This window comes from Narcine bancroftii, chromosome 1 (assembly GCF_036971445.1).
Source record: "Narcine bancroftii isolate sNarBan1 chromosome 1, sNarBan1.hap1, whole genome shotgun sequence".
NCBI classification, from domain to species: domain Eukaryota; kingdom Metazoa; phylum Chordata; class Chondrichthyes; order Torpediniformes; family Narcinidae; genus Narcine; species Narcine bancroftii.
The window spans coordinates 21,524,433-21,543,675 of record NC_091469.1 but is presented as its reverse complement, the minus strand read 5'-3'; the positions used below and the strand labels follow the sequence as shown (position 1 = coordinate 21,543,675).

General features: G+C 44.6%; 1 protein-coding gene across 13 annotated transcripts in view; it reads left to right on the top strand.

Moving 5' to 3' along the window:
• Window positions 1–19,243, top strand: part of znf462 (zinc finger protein 462) — a 151,847-nt gene that overhangs the window by 73,317 nt on the left and 59,287 nt on the right. For all 13 annotated transcript variants that reach the window (XR_011352383.1, XR_011352386.1, XM_069921726.1 and 10 more), the window contains 2 exons: window positions 6,321–6,572; window positions 8,624–14,361. Coding sequence is in view for 11 of the 13 variants with exons in the window: in XM_069921726.1 (XP_069777827.1) it covers window positions 6,350–6,572; window positions 8,624–14,361 (5,961 nt within the window). In the remaining 2 variants the exon portion in view is untranslated. The remainder of the gene's footprint in view (window positions 1–6,320; window positions 6,573–8,623; window positions 14,362–19,243) is intronic.

Genomic DNA, 19,243 nt, shown 5'->3' with positions numbered 1-19,243 from the left:
GAGAGATTAGCTCCAGTTTGGAAATGATGTAACTTTGTTTTCAACATTTCATTTTAAGATGTGACCTGGCTTGAAATTTGATTTTTTTTTCTCTCTCCTGTGGCATTGCTCAGGGCTTGTCCTCAACACACAGATTTGACACCTTCTACTAAAATTCATTTGCAAAATTTGTAGATGCAAGGCTTTTTTGTTGCCTGGTGTAATCAGTCATCAGCTGAGAATGGAATCAATTTCCTTTGTTCCACAAGTATTCCTTGTTCTGATTTTATGCAGTATCCTGGGGCAATTCCATCAAGGCAGCTGGATGTGGTGGTGGTGGTGTTTAACCCCAAAGATAGAGAATCTTAATCAGTGTGCATATATTCCCCACCTCCGAGAAACCTGTTGTACAACAGCTAAAAATGCATTTAATTAAACACTTTTGCTGTACAATTTATCACTTAACCTATGCTCGCCAGCTTTTCAGCAAATTACTCATCTTCTGATGTGATGCAACCTCTGTTGCCAAAACAATGCAACAGTGGAATTCGATGGTAGTCTCCACATTCGACTCCACATGGTCAATCGACAAGATTCCAATCCCAGTCATAAAGTAGAGGAGCGCACGTCTCTGAATGGCCAGTAAGTTGCTGGTTGTGTTCACGGTTGTAACTGCAACTGCCATTGACAAATTACCTCTGCGAGTACAGTTTGAATTATTTATATTCAAAATCTATCTTGATCTCTTGAAAGGGCTTACAAATTCATTCAGCATGTGGTAGTGTATCACTATCCTGAGAACAGGCTGTTCTTTTGCCAGTAGGTTCATGGGTATGAGGGTTGTGGCGATCTAGCAATGATCATTTTGGGGAGGGGGCCCGTGTAGAATTTTGAAAATTTGAACTTGCTAATAAAACTGGCATCAGATTGGTTCAGAACAGTGATATATTTGAAGGGAAATCTGCTCTTTTTGTCCACATGAGACTCCATCAATTGACCTGGCAAAACCTGAAGTTCCGATCAGTTGAGAAGAAACAATAAATTTCAGGCTTGGTAGCAGTATCCCACAATTTCATTTTTCCCCAAAATATTCACATTTGTAATGCAGAACATTTTAAGGAAGTATAGTGACGCTTTGCACGTTTCACCCCGCAGATCTTGTAAGACTCCACAACCATTCTGCTATTCTTTCCCTCCATTGTAGCCTTTACTCTGATCGCTCTCTCTGTAACTCTACATTTTGCACTCCTACTTGTTCAACTATGTATATGAGATGTCTACTGGTGTGATCACAAAATGATCTCTCCCAGTTCATCTTGGTACATGTAACAATGAATTTGAACAGGAGTAGAAAATTGGTGAATGTCCTTTATTACTCTCAAGGGTGAAGCAAGAGATGCAAAAGTAACACTAATTGTTTTTTTTAAAAGAGCAAAAATGTTAAAAAAAATGTTTTAAAGGCCTTTTTATTTGAAACAATTTTGCATCCTTTGAACAATTGGTGGTAAAATTTAACTTAACAAATACTAATTTTTGTTAGATATTTACAAGTTAGACTTTTTGTTCAATCTCAGATCCCTGACTTGCTGCAAATTCTGAGGCAAACATTTTTAATATACTTTTTGATTTACAACTTTCTCATAAAGGTATAAATCTATTATTTATAACAATTTGCTTAATTTAAGTCTAGCCTTGTTACTTAAAATCAAGAATGATTGGGAATAGGATTTGAATCTTTCATTCTCAGATGAGGTATGGGATTTTATCTATTCTGATTAATTGTCCTCCTTTTGTGCACAACACTGTTTGTTGCAATTTAAAGTGGCCATAGAGTACATATGTCTAAAGTTAAATTGTCTCATTTTTATTCAGATATAAATCTTCTATGTGACATGTAAAATTGGTGATGCTTCTTTGGTTCACATGTTCTGGACTTGCCTTCATTTAGAAAAACTTTGAAAAGATATCTTTCAAATATTATCGGTGATTCTCAAGTTCAAATTAGAGTCTTGCCCATAAGTTGCTCTATTTGGATCATTTCAAGATGATGATGTTTTACTGACCAATTCAAAACTGAATTTTATCTTTTACTTTATTGATAGCCAGAGGTGCAATTTTGATTAAATGCAAAACAATACGCAACCGAAACATACACAGTGGTTAAGTGATATTTTGTCTTGTTTTAAGTTTAGAAAAAAAATTAGATAGGCCATTAAAGAGTCAAATAGTAACTTCTTACAAAAGAAGTGAGGGTCATTTACGGACTATTATCATAGCAGCAATGATGGAACTTTAGACATTGCCATAAATGCAAAGGGCCCGGGAACCAGAAAGACCAGCTGAGGTGCCTGGTATGGCAGCATACGATAATTGGAATGGTGAAAAGATAAATTTTAGATAAACAATAATAATGAATTTATTGTCATGCGCACAGGTAATGTACATTGTACAATCTAAATTCTTGCTGCAGCCAAACTGCAACTTTTTAATTAAGAGACAATAAATACAAAATTTAGCTAGATAATAAATATTCAGTTAGCCTAGTACAAAAGAAGTAACTTTAGCAATAGATTTAAACAAGATAGAAAATTTGTAGAGGCAGGGTTGAGTGCAGAGCACGTGATGGAGAAACTCTGCATCTGTAGGAAGTACAAGACAATAAACCTTTTGACCCCTGAGCCTTCCGTCATGAATCTGGAAAAAAGGATAGATGTCTGAATGAAAAAGTAGGAAGGGGGAGGAGTACAGGCTAACAGGTAAGAGGAAATATGTGGATGCAGGAGGAAGTGTGGAAGAGAAGCTGAGAAGTGATGGGGAAAAGGGCAGAGGGTTAAGAAGGATAGTCCTGTGTTAGAAGGAAGAGAAGGAGGTGGGGAGCTGAAGGAAAGGAGACAGACGGGTAGCACAGACAGTGGAGTGGAAGTAGTTTATGCTTAATGTAACAGGGAGAGGTTGAAGAGATGATAACTTGGGGAAAAAAAATTCCTTGAACTTAGAGGAGCTGGTCTTCAGGTTTCTGTATCTTCTGCCCAAAGGTAGCAGTGAGAAGAGGTTGTAACCAGGGTGATGGGGGTCCTTTATGCTGGGTGGCTCTTGAGGCAATGTAACAACATGATTACATTAGAATCTGACGAGGAAATTGGGCCCAGCAGGATGGCTGGCAAGGCATATCCATGGTTTCTTTGCATGGTCAACCAGTGGTCAGAGGCTAAGAAAGATCCAGGACCTAAGGCAGTAACTGTTTCTCCTTCTGCAGATGCTGCCCAAGTGTTTTCACCACTTTCTGTTTTTGTTTCAGATTTCCAGCATTTTTGATTTTTATTTCTAACCAGATGTCGGCTTGATCTCTCCAAATGGCAGATCCTATTTGGAATCCTTGCCATCAACCATCCTATTGATCCTCATTTTAATTTTTGGCCCAGAATTTCTTGTCAAGTTCAAGCTAATTATCATCTGATGACATGTAGAACCAGATGAAACGGCATTTCTCTGGACCACTTTGCACACACATATATACAATGCACAGGACATAATCATAATGTATGCATAAAAATATAAAATAAATATTATAAAATATTTTGGGTTAATTTTCTCGTTCATCAATCTCATAGCCTATGGGAAGAAGATATTTTGTAGTCTGGCAGTCCTACTTTTGATGCTCCCGAACCTATTGCTTGATGGTAGTGAATCGACGATAATGCGTCCTCAATAATACTTTAAGCTTTATGGCACTTGTTGCTGGTCTCAAGCTGTTTCATTCAAAGATCAAATGATCTTGCTGGCAGGGATTTCCCCTTTTCTGATGTCATGTCCTCTTTGGGTCCCTGATGGCACTGTGGCTGAGCAGCCAATCACATTGAAGAGTGGTTACAGCAAGTTAGGAAGTAAAAAGTACAATTTTAAATTAACATTTTGAACATGCAGTATTTTAAAGCATGAAATTAAAAAAAAAAACCCATCTCGCCACAAGTTAAAAAGCCTCAGTGCATATTAAAATTCTTGAGAGAATTACAATCCACAAACTCTGAATTTGGAAAACTATGGATCATTAGGATGCTAAAGCAGTGAGGGGCAAGTTTTTAAAGCATTTATGGTTAGAATACTTAGAATTTATGGAAGTGCAGAGATTTACATGGTTTTCGCAGAGAGATCCTGCAACCAGCCATAAGCCCCTATTATACTGCAAAGCTGCGGTATTCCTGTAGATGTAATGCATCTTAGGAAGCTGGTTGAGTGTTAACTCAGAACTGAAAAAATCCGGCTCAGTGAGTCAAATATGCTCCACTTTTGTGTCTACTTACCTAGGTGGATCAAAGTCTAGGGACAACCCCCCCCCCCCCCCATCCATCTTGAAATTCTTTCACACAGCACTTAAAAGGCAGATAAACCCTGGCTTTCTAGCTCTGTGTAAAAGGGGCTATAGTCTGAGGAAGAGTACTGAGTTATTGACAACTTTTGACATTTCTCCATTAAAATTGCATGGAAATCCAAAAGTTGCTTATAATCCCATAATAAGAGTAGTGAGTTCTAGGAGCCACATACCCATACTCCTGTTCGGCTCCGAATCATGGGTCCTCTACCGGCATCACCTACGGCTCCTAGAACGCTTCCACCAGCGTTGTCTCCGCTCCATCCTCAACATTCATTGGAGAGGTGCACCAAAGAAGAGGTACAAGGACTGCTTAAAGAAATCTCTTGGTGCTTGCCACATTGACCACCGCCTGTGAGCTGATATCGCCTCAAACCGTGCATCTTGGCGCCTCACAGTTCGGCGGGCAGCAACCTCCTTTGAAGAAGACCGCAGAGCCCACCTCACTGTCAAAAGACAAAGGAGGAAAACCCAACACCCAACCCCAACCCTCCAATTTTCTCTTGCAACTGCTGCAACAGTGTCTGCCTGTCCCGCATCAGACTTGTCAGCCACAAACGAGCCTGCAGCTGACGTGGACATTACCCCTCCATAAATCTTCGTCCGCGAAGCCAAGCCAAAGAAAAAAAAAAGAGTAGTGAGTGCTGGCAATTTACCCATGGTTATTGCTGGGAAACCTTAGCCAACAAAAATGGATTGAATCACTTTTTTAGTAAAATATTGTCATGGATCATTTGTTAGGTACCCAATATTATTGCAAATCATTCCAGACCAACAAAGGGGCAGCAACCAAGTAAGGTGGAGCCAGTATATTTTCCCTGGGCAGCATAGTGCAAAGCTCTTTGGATGGCCATGCACAAAGCATATCGTGCAGTAGGACTGTCCTTGTAAATCTTGTGCCCACTAGGGCTTTTCCTTCGCTCACTGGACCTTTGTAGAGTTGTGGCATGTCATGGTGGTGGTGGCGGAGTGTGGCAAGGAGGAGGACTGGATCAGGGAAGGGCGGGAGTAATTGGGAAGGAGGCTTGGGTGAGGAATGCTGTTAGAACCGAGTGGATTTGCATTGCAGATTGATGTGATTGTGTAGGGGATGGGGATGGCGGGGGGTTTGGTTTGGATCAAATAGGTCAAGGTGAAGGGGAGGACCAAAGACAGGTGTGTGGAAAGGCTGAACCACAAAACTTAATGGAGAAAATGTGCAAGTGGTTCCAAATGGTGCACTACTTGCACCTGTTCAGTCTAGATCCCCACAAAGCTTGTTGGAGCAAGTCTTGTGCTCATTTTGAAGGTTTATTTCTGTTTGACCTGTTCTTGTATGTGTAACTGGATCCTGTGGACAGGCTTGTAACATCACACCTGTCTGGTGGCCTCTGGATGTATATTCACTGGAATCTATCCAGTTTTGATGGATGCTCTGCAGTAAGTATTCAGTGATACTCCCATCATGTAGCAAGCACAAGCTTTAGACAATATGATTTAATATCTGTTCCTTGCTGTCCTCGAATTTCTTGTGATCAGTGGTGTAACTGCGAAGTTGAGGCATCCGATGGAATTTAATAGCTGGGGTTGTCCTACTGCGTCAAGATGGCTGCAGGGATTGATTGGGGCATTCAAAAGTGTAAACCCTTTTGTATGAAGCTAAACTATATTAATGGAAGGTGGATGATTGTGAAGACGCATGTTAGAGGTATTTGGCAAAAGAATCAGAATAAGATGGATTTTTTTAAAACACAGTACTTGAGAGGTAAAAACAGCTAAAGGTGTGTTAGTAAATGGTGCTGCAGAAAATCTCCAGCATTGTTCAAAGGGCCAGAATTAAGATGTGTAAGAGAATTGTTAATTATGCATCTAGGAAGCTCTTTAATTCCTGTATCAATAAACACTAGTTTAATCCATGTGCTCCAGTGATATTTGCACATCTTTCTGTTCTGGTTCCATTTTATGACAGGAGTTGCTCATTTGTCTCTTTCAGGTCCCTCAAATTGAAAGGCATTTAAAGTAATGGAGGCCCTGCAGTGCGATGGATGCGATTACCGTGCAGAAACCTACGATGATCTTAAGGCTCACATCCAGGATGCTCATACTGTCTTTTTACCTCATGTCGAAGCCTCTGAAGAGGATATTAGTCAACCCAGGTCTGTAACACCAACCCAAGATACAGAAACTAACGTGAGCAGCATTCCCATCGTGAAGACTGAACTTGCTTCGCCAGTGGAAGTGTCTGGTGAGTTTGGCTTTCTTGTTACATTGGTAGCTTGAACATGCACAGCATTAACGTTGCTCTCGTCATTGCTTCATTTTTTCACTGCATTGGTGTAATTCACCAGGCACCTTGTGCTGGCAGCCTTTAGATTTTGTAGAGCATGGCTGGCTTCTCTCAATTGGCTTTGAGATTTCTCTCTCTTCCAATTGGATTTTCTCAGCTTTATATTTGGCTGGCATTCTTTGGAAATCCCACTCGCATTCTTGCACTCATTGTAATGAAAGATTGCTGACTTGAATTTCTCTTCATTAAAGAGCCAACCAAAACCCTGACATACATAATGAAGATTAGAATAAATTATTTGTGTTAACACATTTATGATGCCCTCTATCAGATGGACCTGATAATCCAGGTCCTTCTGCACGCAGGGTTGTATGTTCGCTCAACAGGTCCTCCCTCAGTAAAATTGCCTTGAAATATGAAAATCTGCTACATTGAAAAGATTGATATTGTGATGACTCTTCCGTGCATTCAAGCAAGACCATTGGTTTTGAGTAAAAGAAAGAGTGACATGTCTGAAGAGCTGATTCAGTGTGTGTTGTCCAATGTACTTAACAGGCTTGGTGTTAATTAAATAGAATGGAAGAAGGTGGTTGTACTTGATCTTCTGCAGCTTGTACAGAATTTAATTACTTTTGTGATAGGAAATATTTTTGGCATAGGTGACTATAAACTATTTAGCAAAATGAGCTGATGGAGTTGGAGCGTTCTTTGCATTGTCTGATGTAACATGCTGCTTCCCAAGTGATTTACCTAACCACACAAGTTAGACTCCAGCAGGGCATCAGATGGCGTGTGGTAGAATCCATGCCTTTCAATTAGAATGATTTTTTTCCTAAAGTTAATTAATTATGAGGCAAAAGATCTGTCACTGTGCCATTTCTCAAAGAAGAAAACCGCCTTGCCAACAAGGGACATGGAATGAAATTGCAGAGGGTTCATGTGGCTGGCTAATTGCACACACTCATTGCTAACAGAAGAATCAAGGTTCACTGGGACCCTCAGTAACTGCTCTTTATCTAACCTCTTGTTGTGGACAACTTTAAAATTCAAGGCTCTGGTGCTTATTGCTTGATATGTCATTAACTTAAATACTGAGAATAAAGTGGAACTACATTGCTACCACATTTCAGAATGAAATTTGGTTGAGTAGGTCATTCCCATTACTGATGATCTACGCAAATGAGACGTGCCCGATAGGCTAGCACGGTTAGTGTAGTGGCTAGCATAACACTATTACAGCAGCAGAGACCCAGTTTTAAAACCGGTGCTGTTTGTAAAGAGTTTGTACGTTCTCCTTGTGTCTGCATTGTGTTCCTCTGGATGCTCCAATTTCCTCCCACCCTCCAAAATCGTATGGGGTTTGTAGGTTAATTGGCTGCATCGGTGTATTTGGGCAGAAGGGCCTGTTTCTGTGCTGTATCTCTAAACTAAAAAAAATTAATAAAAATAAAATAAAATTTCAACTTCAATCGTTAGCAATTAGACAAACATCTACAGTGGGGCCAAAAGTGGGTAATGGCAAATCAGGGGCTTATTCCCAGATATCCTCATTTTATTTTTCACTTTTTTTTTGATCATTGGGCTATTTAGCTATTAAAACCATGTATGAGAACTGGAAGTAGTTGATGTGATATGGAACATAATGCTTAAAACGGTAGTGTTATCAGGTTATTTCAATGGGAGCTTTAAAGTAGAATTGGATAAAAAACTTGAAGGTGGGGGATACAAATGGGCAGCACTCCAGAGATAGGCCAGGAAAGTAGGACTATTTGGAGACCTCTTCAATAGGCAGGACTAATAACATGGGCCAAATGGGATCTTTCATTCAATCTAGTCACAGCACAGAAAACTTATGAAGTACAAATCACCCATCCCCTCAGTTAAGAACCAATGTTTTCTAGTGCACCTGCCACTCTGGTCATTTTGCGATTCGATAAAATTATGAAAGTTGGATTATTGCTCTGATGTAATTGAAAGGTGTTTTAACCAGTCCTTTTTCTTTTTAAAAGCACAAAATTCCTTTCAACCTGGCTCGTCCAATTTCATCACCAACAGCTCCGTTCTGTACAGCCACCATGTCAACCAGCATCCAAAGCCTGCCAACAAGTTTTTCCAGTGCAAGTACTGCGTCCGCTACTTCCGATCTAGGAGCCTTCTCAGTGAGCACACCAGGAAGATTCATGGTCAGGTCGAAGGGTCAATGTTTGGGGGTGAGCCCTCTGACATGGCGCCACCGCCGTCGCCATCCAGTTTCCATGTCCTCCTGCACGAGGGTTTCGGCAAGGTGTTTGCCTGCCGCTATTGCACCTACAAGAGCCCCCGACGGGCCCGCATCATCAAGCACCTGAAGCTGTGCCACCGGTCCAGTGGGAAGGTGCAGGAACCGTTGGGCGACGTGCCAGTGGATGCGGTGGAACGTAGCATCCTGGAGGCGCAGGTGAAGCCCCTGACCAAGTCGAGGGGCAGTTTCTGCTGCGAGTGGTGCGGCTACCACACGTCCAGGCGAGAGCGCTGGTGTGACCACCTGATGAAGAAACACCGCAACCTGCTGGCCCAGGGCTTGGTGAAGATCATCTCATCACTGAGGCAACAGCAGTCTGGCTCGAGCCCCAGTCAAACAAAGCCCCAGCAGGCAGAGGTGGAGAAGACGTCTCCGAATTCAAATTATCTCTCCCTGAAGGGAACAGGGAGCGAAGTGGCGTCACCTCAGTACCCGGCTCTGAAGGGCTCGGTGGAAGGATCTCCCTCAAAGCAGGGCACAGCATCCATCCCCAGGTTTGCTCCCATCAAGATCAAGTTCCCCTTCCAGAAGACCAAGACCAAGGCAAGTCCTGAGTGTGAGGAGCCAGTGGTAACTGGCAGGCCCTCCTTCGGGATGGCTGACCTGAGCATACCCAACTCCACCTTGGAGACCAGCAGCCTGCTGAGCGACGACCGGAGCAGTTCTGATGAGGAGGAGCAGCCAGACGTGGACGAGATGGATTCGCTGGCCTCCCAGAGTTCAGAAGGCTCTGGCAAGAAGCTGCTGTCCGCCAGCAACACCAAGCTGCTGGAGACCAAGGGAATTCCCTTCCGGAAGTACATGAACCGGTTCCAGTGCCCCTTCTGCTCCTTCCTCACCATGCACCGGCGCAGCATCTCTCGGCACATTGAGAACATCCACCTGTCTGGCCGGACCATTGTCCACAAGTGCAACCTGTGCAGCTTCACCTGCACCACTGCCCAGAAGCTGGTGGCTCACAAGCAGTCCCATTCTTCGGAGTGGGAGACGGTGAGCCAGGCCAACAGTAATGCAACGTCCCTGACTGACAACTTAGTGAGTCTGGATGTGAGCCAGAACCAGGCGGTGAATGGGGAGAAGCCAGTGGTGATGGGGGAGTCCAAGCAACAGTACCCTTACAAATGTACCATGTGCAGCTACTCGACCGTAACCCTGAAGGGCCTTCGTGTGCATCAGCAACATAAGCACTCATTCTGTGACAATGCATTGCTGGCGGCCAGCGAGGAGGCAAATGACGCGCTGCAGGACACTGGGGCGCAGTTCGAAGCTCTACCGTCCCCGGGTATCGTGAAGACTCAGACCTCCATCCTGGGGTCGACATCGAAGAACTCCTTCCTCTTTAAAAAGGGAAAGAGGCTGACATCGGACAGCCCACTTGACCTGTCCCCAGCCAAGAAGCGGACCCGGATCGACGAGATTGCAAACAACTTGCAGAGCAAGATCAGCCAGGCCAACCAGCAGGCCAGCGAGCTGGAGTCGGTGATTGCCGTCGAGGATGCCGAGGAAGAAGGGGAAGAGGAGGAAGAGGAAGAAGAAGAGGAGGAGGAGGAGGAAGAGGAGGAGGAGGAGGAGGAGGAGGAGGAAGATGAGGATGCAGAGCTGGATGCAAATGGAGAGCTGGACGAAGAGGAAGGGAAGGTGGACCACTTGATGGACCTGCAGAATTACAGCTACAGTGGCCACTCGATGTGGGTCGAAGGGACTGATGGGGTGCACAAAGAAACTAGTTACGGGCCAGTGGACCAGGATTATTCTGTGAGCAACAGTGCAGAGATCGAATTGACTCTCTCTGATGACGAGGATTTCTACGGCGCTTCGAATGCGACGGGACACTGTGATGGTGCATCCCGAAAGCAGGGCGGGAACACTTCTTACAAAAAAGGCAGCTCTGAAAACAGAGACACCTTTCAGGAAAGCTCAGAGGCCGGTGAAGATTCGGGGAAGACTTACTACTGTAAGCACTGCAATTTTAGCAACAAAGTTGCTCGCAGTGTCAGCACCCACTACCAACGGATGCATCCGTACATTAAATATAGCTTCAGGTATATAGAGGATCCCACAGATCACAGTGCAGTCTACAGGTGCCTTGAATGCTTTGTGGAATATGCAGAGTTCGAAGACTTGCGGCAGCATTACGCTCAATTCCACCCTGAAGCCCAGAACATCCTAAACTTCCACCAGGCCAACTTGATCTACAGGTGCCGCTTCTGCTCGTACACCAGCCCCAATGTCCGCAGCCTCATGCCTCACTACCAAAGGATGCACCCGACCGTGAAGATCAACAACTCCATGATCTTCTCTAGCTACGTGGTGCAGCAAACCTGTGAGAACACTGCTGAGTCCCAGACCCTCCGCGAGATCCTCAACTCGGGTGTGAAGAGCATTGGGGCGCCAGCCTCCACGCCCCACCGGCCGTCCCCCTCCAGCCCTCCAGATGTGAGCTCGCCCAAGGCCCTGAGCCCTCAGCAGGGCGAATCATCCATGATTAGCGCCGTGGTGTACAATTGCGATGTCTGTTCCTTCTCGAGCCCCAATATGCATTCGGTGCTGGTTCACTACCAGAGGAAACACCCGGAGGAGAAAGCATCCTACTTCAGAATCCAGAAGACCATGCGAGTGGTGTCGGTGCAGAACCCCGCCATTGGCGCCCATAAGACTGCAGAGCCGAGCTCAGTGTCACCCTCCAGCAACCCTCCGGTCACTCCTCAGCTGGCTGACTTTGAACCACTCTACTACTGCAAGCACTGTGTCTACAGCAACCGCTCGGTGGTAGGGGTGCTGGTCCATTACCAGAAAAGGCATCCCGAGGTGAAGGTGACGGCGAAGTACATCAAGCAGGCACCCCCTACCCCCGCCCTGAGGAAGACCATGGAAGAGCTGCAGATCACGCCAGCCAGGCCGATTGGCACCCAGCCACTGGGCCACAAGAGCTACGAAGCAGGGAACCTCAGCAGCCAGCCCAGGCTGAGTGACAAGGGCGAAGGCGAGATGATGTTCTTCTGCCAGCACTGCAATTATGGAAACCGGACGGTCAAGGGGGTGGTCATCCACTACCGGAAGAAGCACCGCGACATCAAGGCCACAGCGGAGCTGGTGCGGCAGCATACGGCCGCTGTGAGGAGCCAGCGTGAGAGGGCCACCAACAACCAGGGCGGTCCTGGTGTATCCCCAGCTGGTCCGCAGCCACAGGAGGCCGAGGTCGAGCAGCTGCGGTTCTTCAAGTGTCGCCACTGCTCTTACACTGCCCACTACCTCTATGCAGTGCGGAAGCACTTGAAGAAGCAGCATCCAAGTGTAAAGGCCACAGTGACCACCATTCTACGCTGGGCATACCAAGACGGGGTGGTGACTGCTGGCTATCACTGTGAGTGGTGCATATACTCCCATCAGGAGCCCAGTGGGTTATTGATACACTACCAGAAGAGGCATCCAGAGCATCCTGTTGACTACACCTACATTTCCAGCAAGCTGTGGGCGGGCCCCGACCCCTCAGCCAACCCGTCGCAGATTGCCCTCATTGACCTCAAACACTACAGGTGCAGAGACTGCGAGTTCGAGGCTGCCTCCATCTGGGACATTACCAACCACTATCAGGCCTTGCACCCCTGGGCAGTCAGTGGAGACGAGTCTGTGCTGTTGGACATCATCCTAGGCAAGGATACATTGGAGCAGAACAACCCCAGTGCCCACGACTATACTGCCCTCGATTCCCTCCATGCCTCCGAGTCCAGCCAGCTGGAGGATGAGCTGCCGGCCAGAGGCTCCGTCCCTTCCTTTCCACCCAGCCACTCGGCCTCTGGCAGCTCCCCCTACCAGTGCAAGGTGTGCAAGTCTGAGTACAACAATTTGCATGGCCTCCTGACCCATTATGGGAAGAAGCACCCGGGAGTCAAGGTGAAGGCGGCCGAGTTTGCACTGGAGAAGGATGAGAAGCCCAGTACATTGTACAAATGCCGGCACTGTCCATACGTCAACACCCGTATCCACGGCGTCCTGACGCACTACCAGAAGCGGCACCCCTTCGTTAAAGTCACTGCTGATGACTTCATGAACGAAGCAGAGAAGCTGCCAGACGGTCAGAGCAATGACTTGGAAGAAATGACCAAGGTCCCCAAGCAGGGATTTGGTGCCTACAGGTGCAAATTGTGTACTTATGCCCACGGCTCCCTGGAAAAGCTGAAAGTCCACTACGAGAAATATCACAGGCAGCCTGCTATCGATATGTTCACCGAATCCACTGCCGAAGGACTGGAAAGCAAGCAGCTGAACACCTCCGAGTATTATAGAGACGATACTAGATCCATCACCGAGGAAACTTCAAATGCTTCTTCACCAACAGCGCACCACATTGTGAGTGGCTGTTCGGAGCTCAGTACCTTATTTAAATGCCAACTGTGCAAGTACTTCTGCTCCTCCAGAAAGGGTATAGCCAGACACTACCGGAACAAGCATAACAATGTTCGAGCCCAACCGGAGGGTAAGAACAACATCTTCCGATGTGCCTTGTGTGCTTACACTCACCCGCTCCGCAAAGGGCTGGCAGCTCACTACCAAAAACGCCACGACATTGATTCCTATTACACGCACTGCCTGGCTGCTTCCAAAACCATGATAAACAAGAAACCAGAGAAGCTTATTCTTCCCATTGAAACCAAGCCTGAATCACCTCCCCTTAGCGAGGAACTCAGGACAGCTGTGGAGAAGAAAAAATGTTCGCTGTGCTCCTTCCAAACCTACACCAAGAAGGGTCTTGTGTCTCATTACATGAAGCGACACCCAGGGGTCTACCCCCGAAAGCAGTACGTGAGCAAGTATAATGGATACTTCACTGTTGTGTACTCTGATGACAAGGGAGGAGATGATGTGAAGAATGAGGCCAGTGGTGCAGAAACGGCAGGAATAATTGAAGGGAAACCCAAAGGATGGCTCCCCTTCAAGTGTGTGAAATGCTTCAAGCTGTCGTTCAGTACAGCAGAACTTCTTTGCATGCATTACACAGACCATCACAGCCGAGACTTGAAGCTGGACTTCACACTGCTACCAGGCAGCACCAGGTCACACAGCCCCACCTACGAGTGCAACCACTGCAATGACAAGATCCTCAGCACGTTGGAACTCAGCATCCACCTCACCCGCCACAATGAGCACTTCAGCAGACGGGCAAGGCTGCGCCGTGAAAAGATGGTGGCCGAGATGGATGCTCGGCCTAAGGAGGAACCGCAGTTGCAAGAGGAGGCAGAGGCCCAGGGCGACGTTCAGCCGGAGGGGGAGCCCCAACCCGAGGGCGAAGTTCAGCCGGAGAACGAGCCGCAGCCCGAGACAGAGCCCCAACCTGAGGGGGTTGAGGAGAGCCTGAAGGAGGAGAACCTGATAGATGAAAACCAGGACCAGAACCAAGAGGGAGGAGGGAACCTGAAAGAAGAGGGACCAGAATCAACAGAACAGGAAGAAAGTAATAAAAATCAGGTATGTAGGACATGGGCACAGAGGGCTGGGCATTGGCTCTAAGTGATTCAAGAAGTGCTCAACTTGACACTTCATTGCTTTCAGAGACGGAGCTTTAACCACTTTCTCACCTATTGCAGATACTGGGTGAAGAAGGTTCCCCCCAACATCTCCCCTGAATTTCTTTGCTCTTACCTTAAAATTATGTCCTCTAGTATTATATACCTCTGATGGGATGAAAGGTTTCCTACACCTATTTATATCCATTGTAACACTACATTCCTCTGTCATGTCCCCTCTGGCTTCTCTGGTCTCCTCAAAACGGAGTTGCTTTAGCCTGTTCATTCTCTCTTTGTCATGTGCCTGTTGAGCAGTCGATGCTAATGAGCTGCATTTTGCCAAACATTTTTTTTATTAGCCCTGCATGCTCGCACTTGAGTAGGATAAATATTTGAAGGCAGAGCCTGCTTGCCACTGCAACCTCCAGTCCTATAGGCCTGTGAGAGGATGGAGGGAAGGGTGGTGTGTGGGACTCTGATTCGGCATCAAATATGGGTAGTGCAAAACCTAAGGGACAACCTCACTATGCAAGTTAGGGAAATCCCAGAGATATTAGGCTGTGCTACTGGAAGTTCACCTCCCCATCCACTTTGCAGGTCTGTGAGTTGTGTCTGCCTGAATGGCTGCACTTTAGCAGTTGCATTAGTATCGGCATCAACATTTTAGCTCACTATTTTACACTGAATAGCACTAATTTTCTGTAATAATGCAGAATATATAGAATACTGCAGCACAATAGAAGCCCCTTGGCCCATGATGTCATGTTGACCTATATAAAGATTCCTTACCTCATAACCGTAACCCTCTATTTTTGTTGCATCCAGAACTTGACTGAGTCTTTTAAATGTTCCAGCCTCCAGCACCACCCCTTGCAAATGCATTCCAGGCATCCACAATTCTCTGTTATTTGCTACCATCACCCTGGGGAAAAAGATCCTGGCTGTCCACCCTATCTATGCCTCTCATCATAATCTTGTAGACCTATTAAGTCACTTCTCATTCTTCGCTCAAAAGACGCATTCTCCAATCCATACAACATCCTAGTAAGTCTCCTTCGGCACCCTCTCCAAAGCTTCCACATCCTTGCAATGAGGTGACCAAAATTGAACACTTCAGAACTGGTTCTTCATCAAATAATTCTTTTGAAAATCTTGACAAACGACTTTGAATGTTGTCTGAATCTATTTTGTTGGTTGTAACCTGGTTTAAAAACAAGTCTCCTGCCTTTATTAAGCATGATTTCTGTTTTACAAATTACACAATTGACTCAGGTCAACGAGTCTGATGCCTCAATGCCAACAATAATGCTGGGACTTGCCCATGTAGCCCTGTGGAAGATCTGCATTCTGCTGCTGCCTTGGGTATAAGTTGGCACTGGCATCTTCTGCCCTGGCATCTATGCTGACCTAGACTCAATTTTTCAACATTTAGAAGTGAAGGAAATCAGTTGAAAGGAGGGAATTTAAATATTTTAAAGCTTGTTTTTTATGATTTTTTTTAAAGTGAGTGAAATATTTCATTTTAGCATTTTCAAATATTAACTTATTTTTAAAGTGTTGTTGATTATTGAAGAATATCAAAGTCATTCACAAATATTCAGTAGTTTTGACCTTGTATTTTGGACAGCCTCTGGAATCTAGGAAGATACAAACTGATGCTACCAAGTGTCACTGCAATCCCGTTTTTTTTTTAACTCCTGATATTGGATCATCAGGTTCAGGGGATTTCATATTTCTTTTTCATTGTTTGCTTTCCTTGTTACTCATTCGTTTCAGATCCTTCCCTACCCAATATTTTGAAATAGGTTTTTGCCAGCAATAACATTGCATTTAAAGCAAATGAACTCTAAATCTTTGTCACTCCTTATTTCCCATTGGCATACATAATTTTTTCGATCTGGCTTCTCAATTCCTGTTTTTTTTTAAAGAATGTTTAATTTTAGCTAAACCACTTTCATTCGATATAAAACTCTGTTATAATCACTCTCTTGATCTCATTTACTGCCATTCTCACAGCAAGACACTAATCTGAAATTGACTGTTACCTCATTGGTTGTTCAATGCACTACTCATCTGGTATATTATCTTTTGTGGACTCTCTGAATGCATCCTGCTGTAACCATTAGCTTACCCAGTCTATTTTAACACTTAACTCAAGATCACAAGAAAAAGGAACAGAAGCAGGCCATTTGGCCCATCGAGTCTGCTCCATGAAACCTCCCTGAGCTAAACTGTACTACCATCTAGTTCCGAGTCTTGTCCCCATATCCCATGATACCCTGACAAATTAGATAGCTATCAATTTCCACTTTAAATTCTCCCAATGATCCTGCCTCCGCAGCTGCATGTGTCCCCGTGAATATTCTGTTATCTTGATTGGACACACCCTAATTTCCTGACTTCTTCTTTGCCCTGCATCACAACACTCCTTGAAAGTACTGAACACTCTCACTGGTGTCTTCTAGATCTCATTATGCAGCTCCATTCATATTGATCTATCTTGACTTGGCCAAACCCTCTTCTTATGTGATCTTTCTGCTATTGGTTGAATTACTATCAGAGCTGCCTCCTCCACTTTACATTTGCCAATCTCTTCCAAAAATCAGATAAAAGTCTTAGCAGTGGAATACATGCAATTATCATCAGGTGAAATAATGGAAATGTCAGCTTATTTGTATTGATCTGTGATAGCTCAACCCACAAGTGTGCGTACATGTGAGAGCGAGAGACAACTTTTTTGTGTGCATGTACTTACTCTCATTTTAGCATGTCTAGCAACTAGTTACAGGATAACTTTTAGATAATTAGATGTGGTGTGATTTAGAAGTCGGGAGTGTTTTCACTTACAACCATGATACAAACTAATTGAATTTTAACTTTGACTTTTTTTGTGAATGGACTTGATTCACTGAGACCACCCTTCCCTCCGAACCTGCAAGTGAAAGACTCTCTTTATGGTCTTGGGTACAAAAATATTGGCTGACACTTCAGTGAGTGCAGTGAGCAAACAATGAAAGGCCAGTGGAACTCAGCAGGTCGGGCAGCAGGCATGGGTAAAAATGATTAGGCAACTTGTTGGGTTGTGGCTCTTTATAGAAACTTCAAGATTCCAGCATCTACAGTTTTTTTTTCTGTGTTATTCCAGTGTAATTCTGAGGGAGTGCTATCCTCTGAAGAAAACATTAAGCTTAGACCATTACTTCATCTTCGAATGAACATGAAAGACCCCAAGGCATTGTTGAAGTAGAGAAGAGAATGTCTGGTGGCATTTCTGATCTTTCACTGAATCATTATAAACATACTATCTGGTTGTTCTTGTCATGCTATGTGGGAGCTTGCTGTGCACATTACAGTGAATATCCTTTAGAAATAACTAATTGGCTGGTAAATTTTCAAAGAATTGCTTAAGGGAGGAGAAAAAGTTTATAGAAATGGCCAATTATTTCACACACAGTTTGTCTCTCTTCCTCCGGATTCCAGCACTATTCTTGAGCTTCGCATTTTTCCTCCATACCTCTATACTCCAACTTGTGTTTGTTGTGATTCCTATTCAGTCTTCAAAATTCAAATTAAGTTGTTGTCTCTTACAAAAAGGGACATCCTTCTTCCCTCCCCACCCTTTACCTTTGTTCTCAATTCATTTTGTCACTATAGATCCCTGCACAAGAACTTGTCCAAAACTCATCGATCAGAATGAGATCTCTGAGCTATTGTGTATCTCTCTGATTAAATCACCCACACATTTATCTCTCCTTCACTATTATAATCTCCGAATAGATTGGAATCCACTCTTCTACATTTTCTCCTCAGTCAAACCACTTCCTGGAACCTTGCCCTTGTTTTCCATACTCTGGCACCTGCCCTGTGTTTGTCCCTTTGTCATCTACCTCGTAAACCAGCCATTTTGTGTGTGTCTTGCAGAGTGCTTGACTGTCAACCTGCTGTGTCTCACTTGTAATAAATTAGCTAACTGGAATGGTCTTTGAGACCATTTGCCCCAATCCAATTGCTGCTTTCACTCTACAAGCTGCGTTGATAATTTGGCTTGCATGAGAGAAATTCAGCCTTCAGTTGGATGAGACAGGACATTTTGTAGTAGCTATTGTTTTCTCTCTAGTTTCACAAAGGCCTCGGTCTTTCTTTGCACCTGATTTGGCTTGAAATATCCTGAGGCAGATTTACTTCCACTGCTCTCTCTGAACACATATTTTTGTAGCACTTTCCGAGCATAACTATCGTGTGAAAAGATTTTTCGGTTGCCATCTCCCTACATCTCTAAGCAGCTGGATTTCTGGGCCTTTTGCCAGAACTGTCATTCAGAAATAAGCTTCTTTATATCTTGCAGTTGCTGTCTTTCCTGATGAAGTCCCCAATTTTTTTTTTGGATGAATTTCTCCTTTACTCACAATTTAATTAACAACTAAAGAACTTCTTGGATCTCTTTGGCTTTTTAAATGAACCAATAATTAGCCAGGGCAGCACAGTGGCAACGCTCAAATTGGCAGAGCCACTGCATCAGGGCACCAGAGACCCATATTCAATGCTGATTTTGAGCATTGTCAGTGTGGAGTTTGCCCTTTGATATTGTAGATTCCTTGGATGCTCCTGTACCCTCTAACACCCTCCAAAAAAGTGCAGGTTGGAAAGTTAATTAGCCGCAGTGTGAAGTTGAGTGGTGAAACTGGGGACCAGAGGTGAACACAAAATTCAAGCACTGTCTCACCAACATCTTGTCCACCTATAATATGACATTCCCAACTCCTGTACTCAATGCTGTGACCTATGAAGGCAAGCATGCCATATGCCACCTTCACCACCCTGTCTACTTGTGTTACCATTTACCT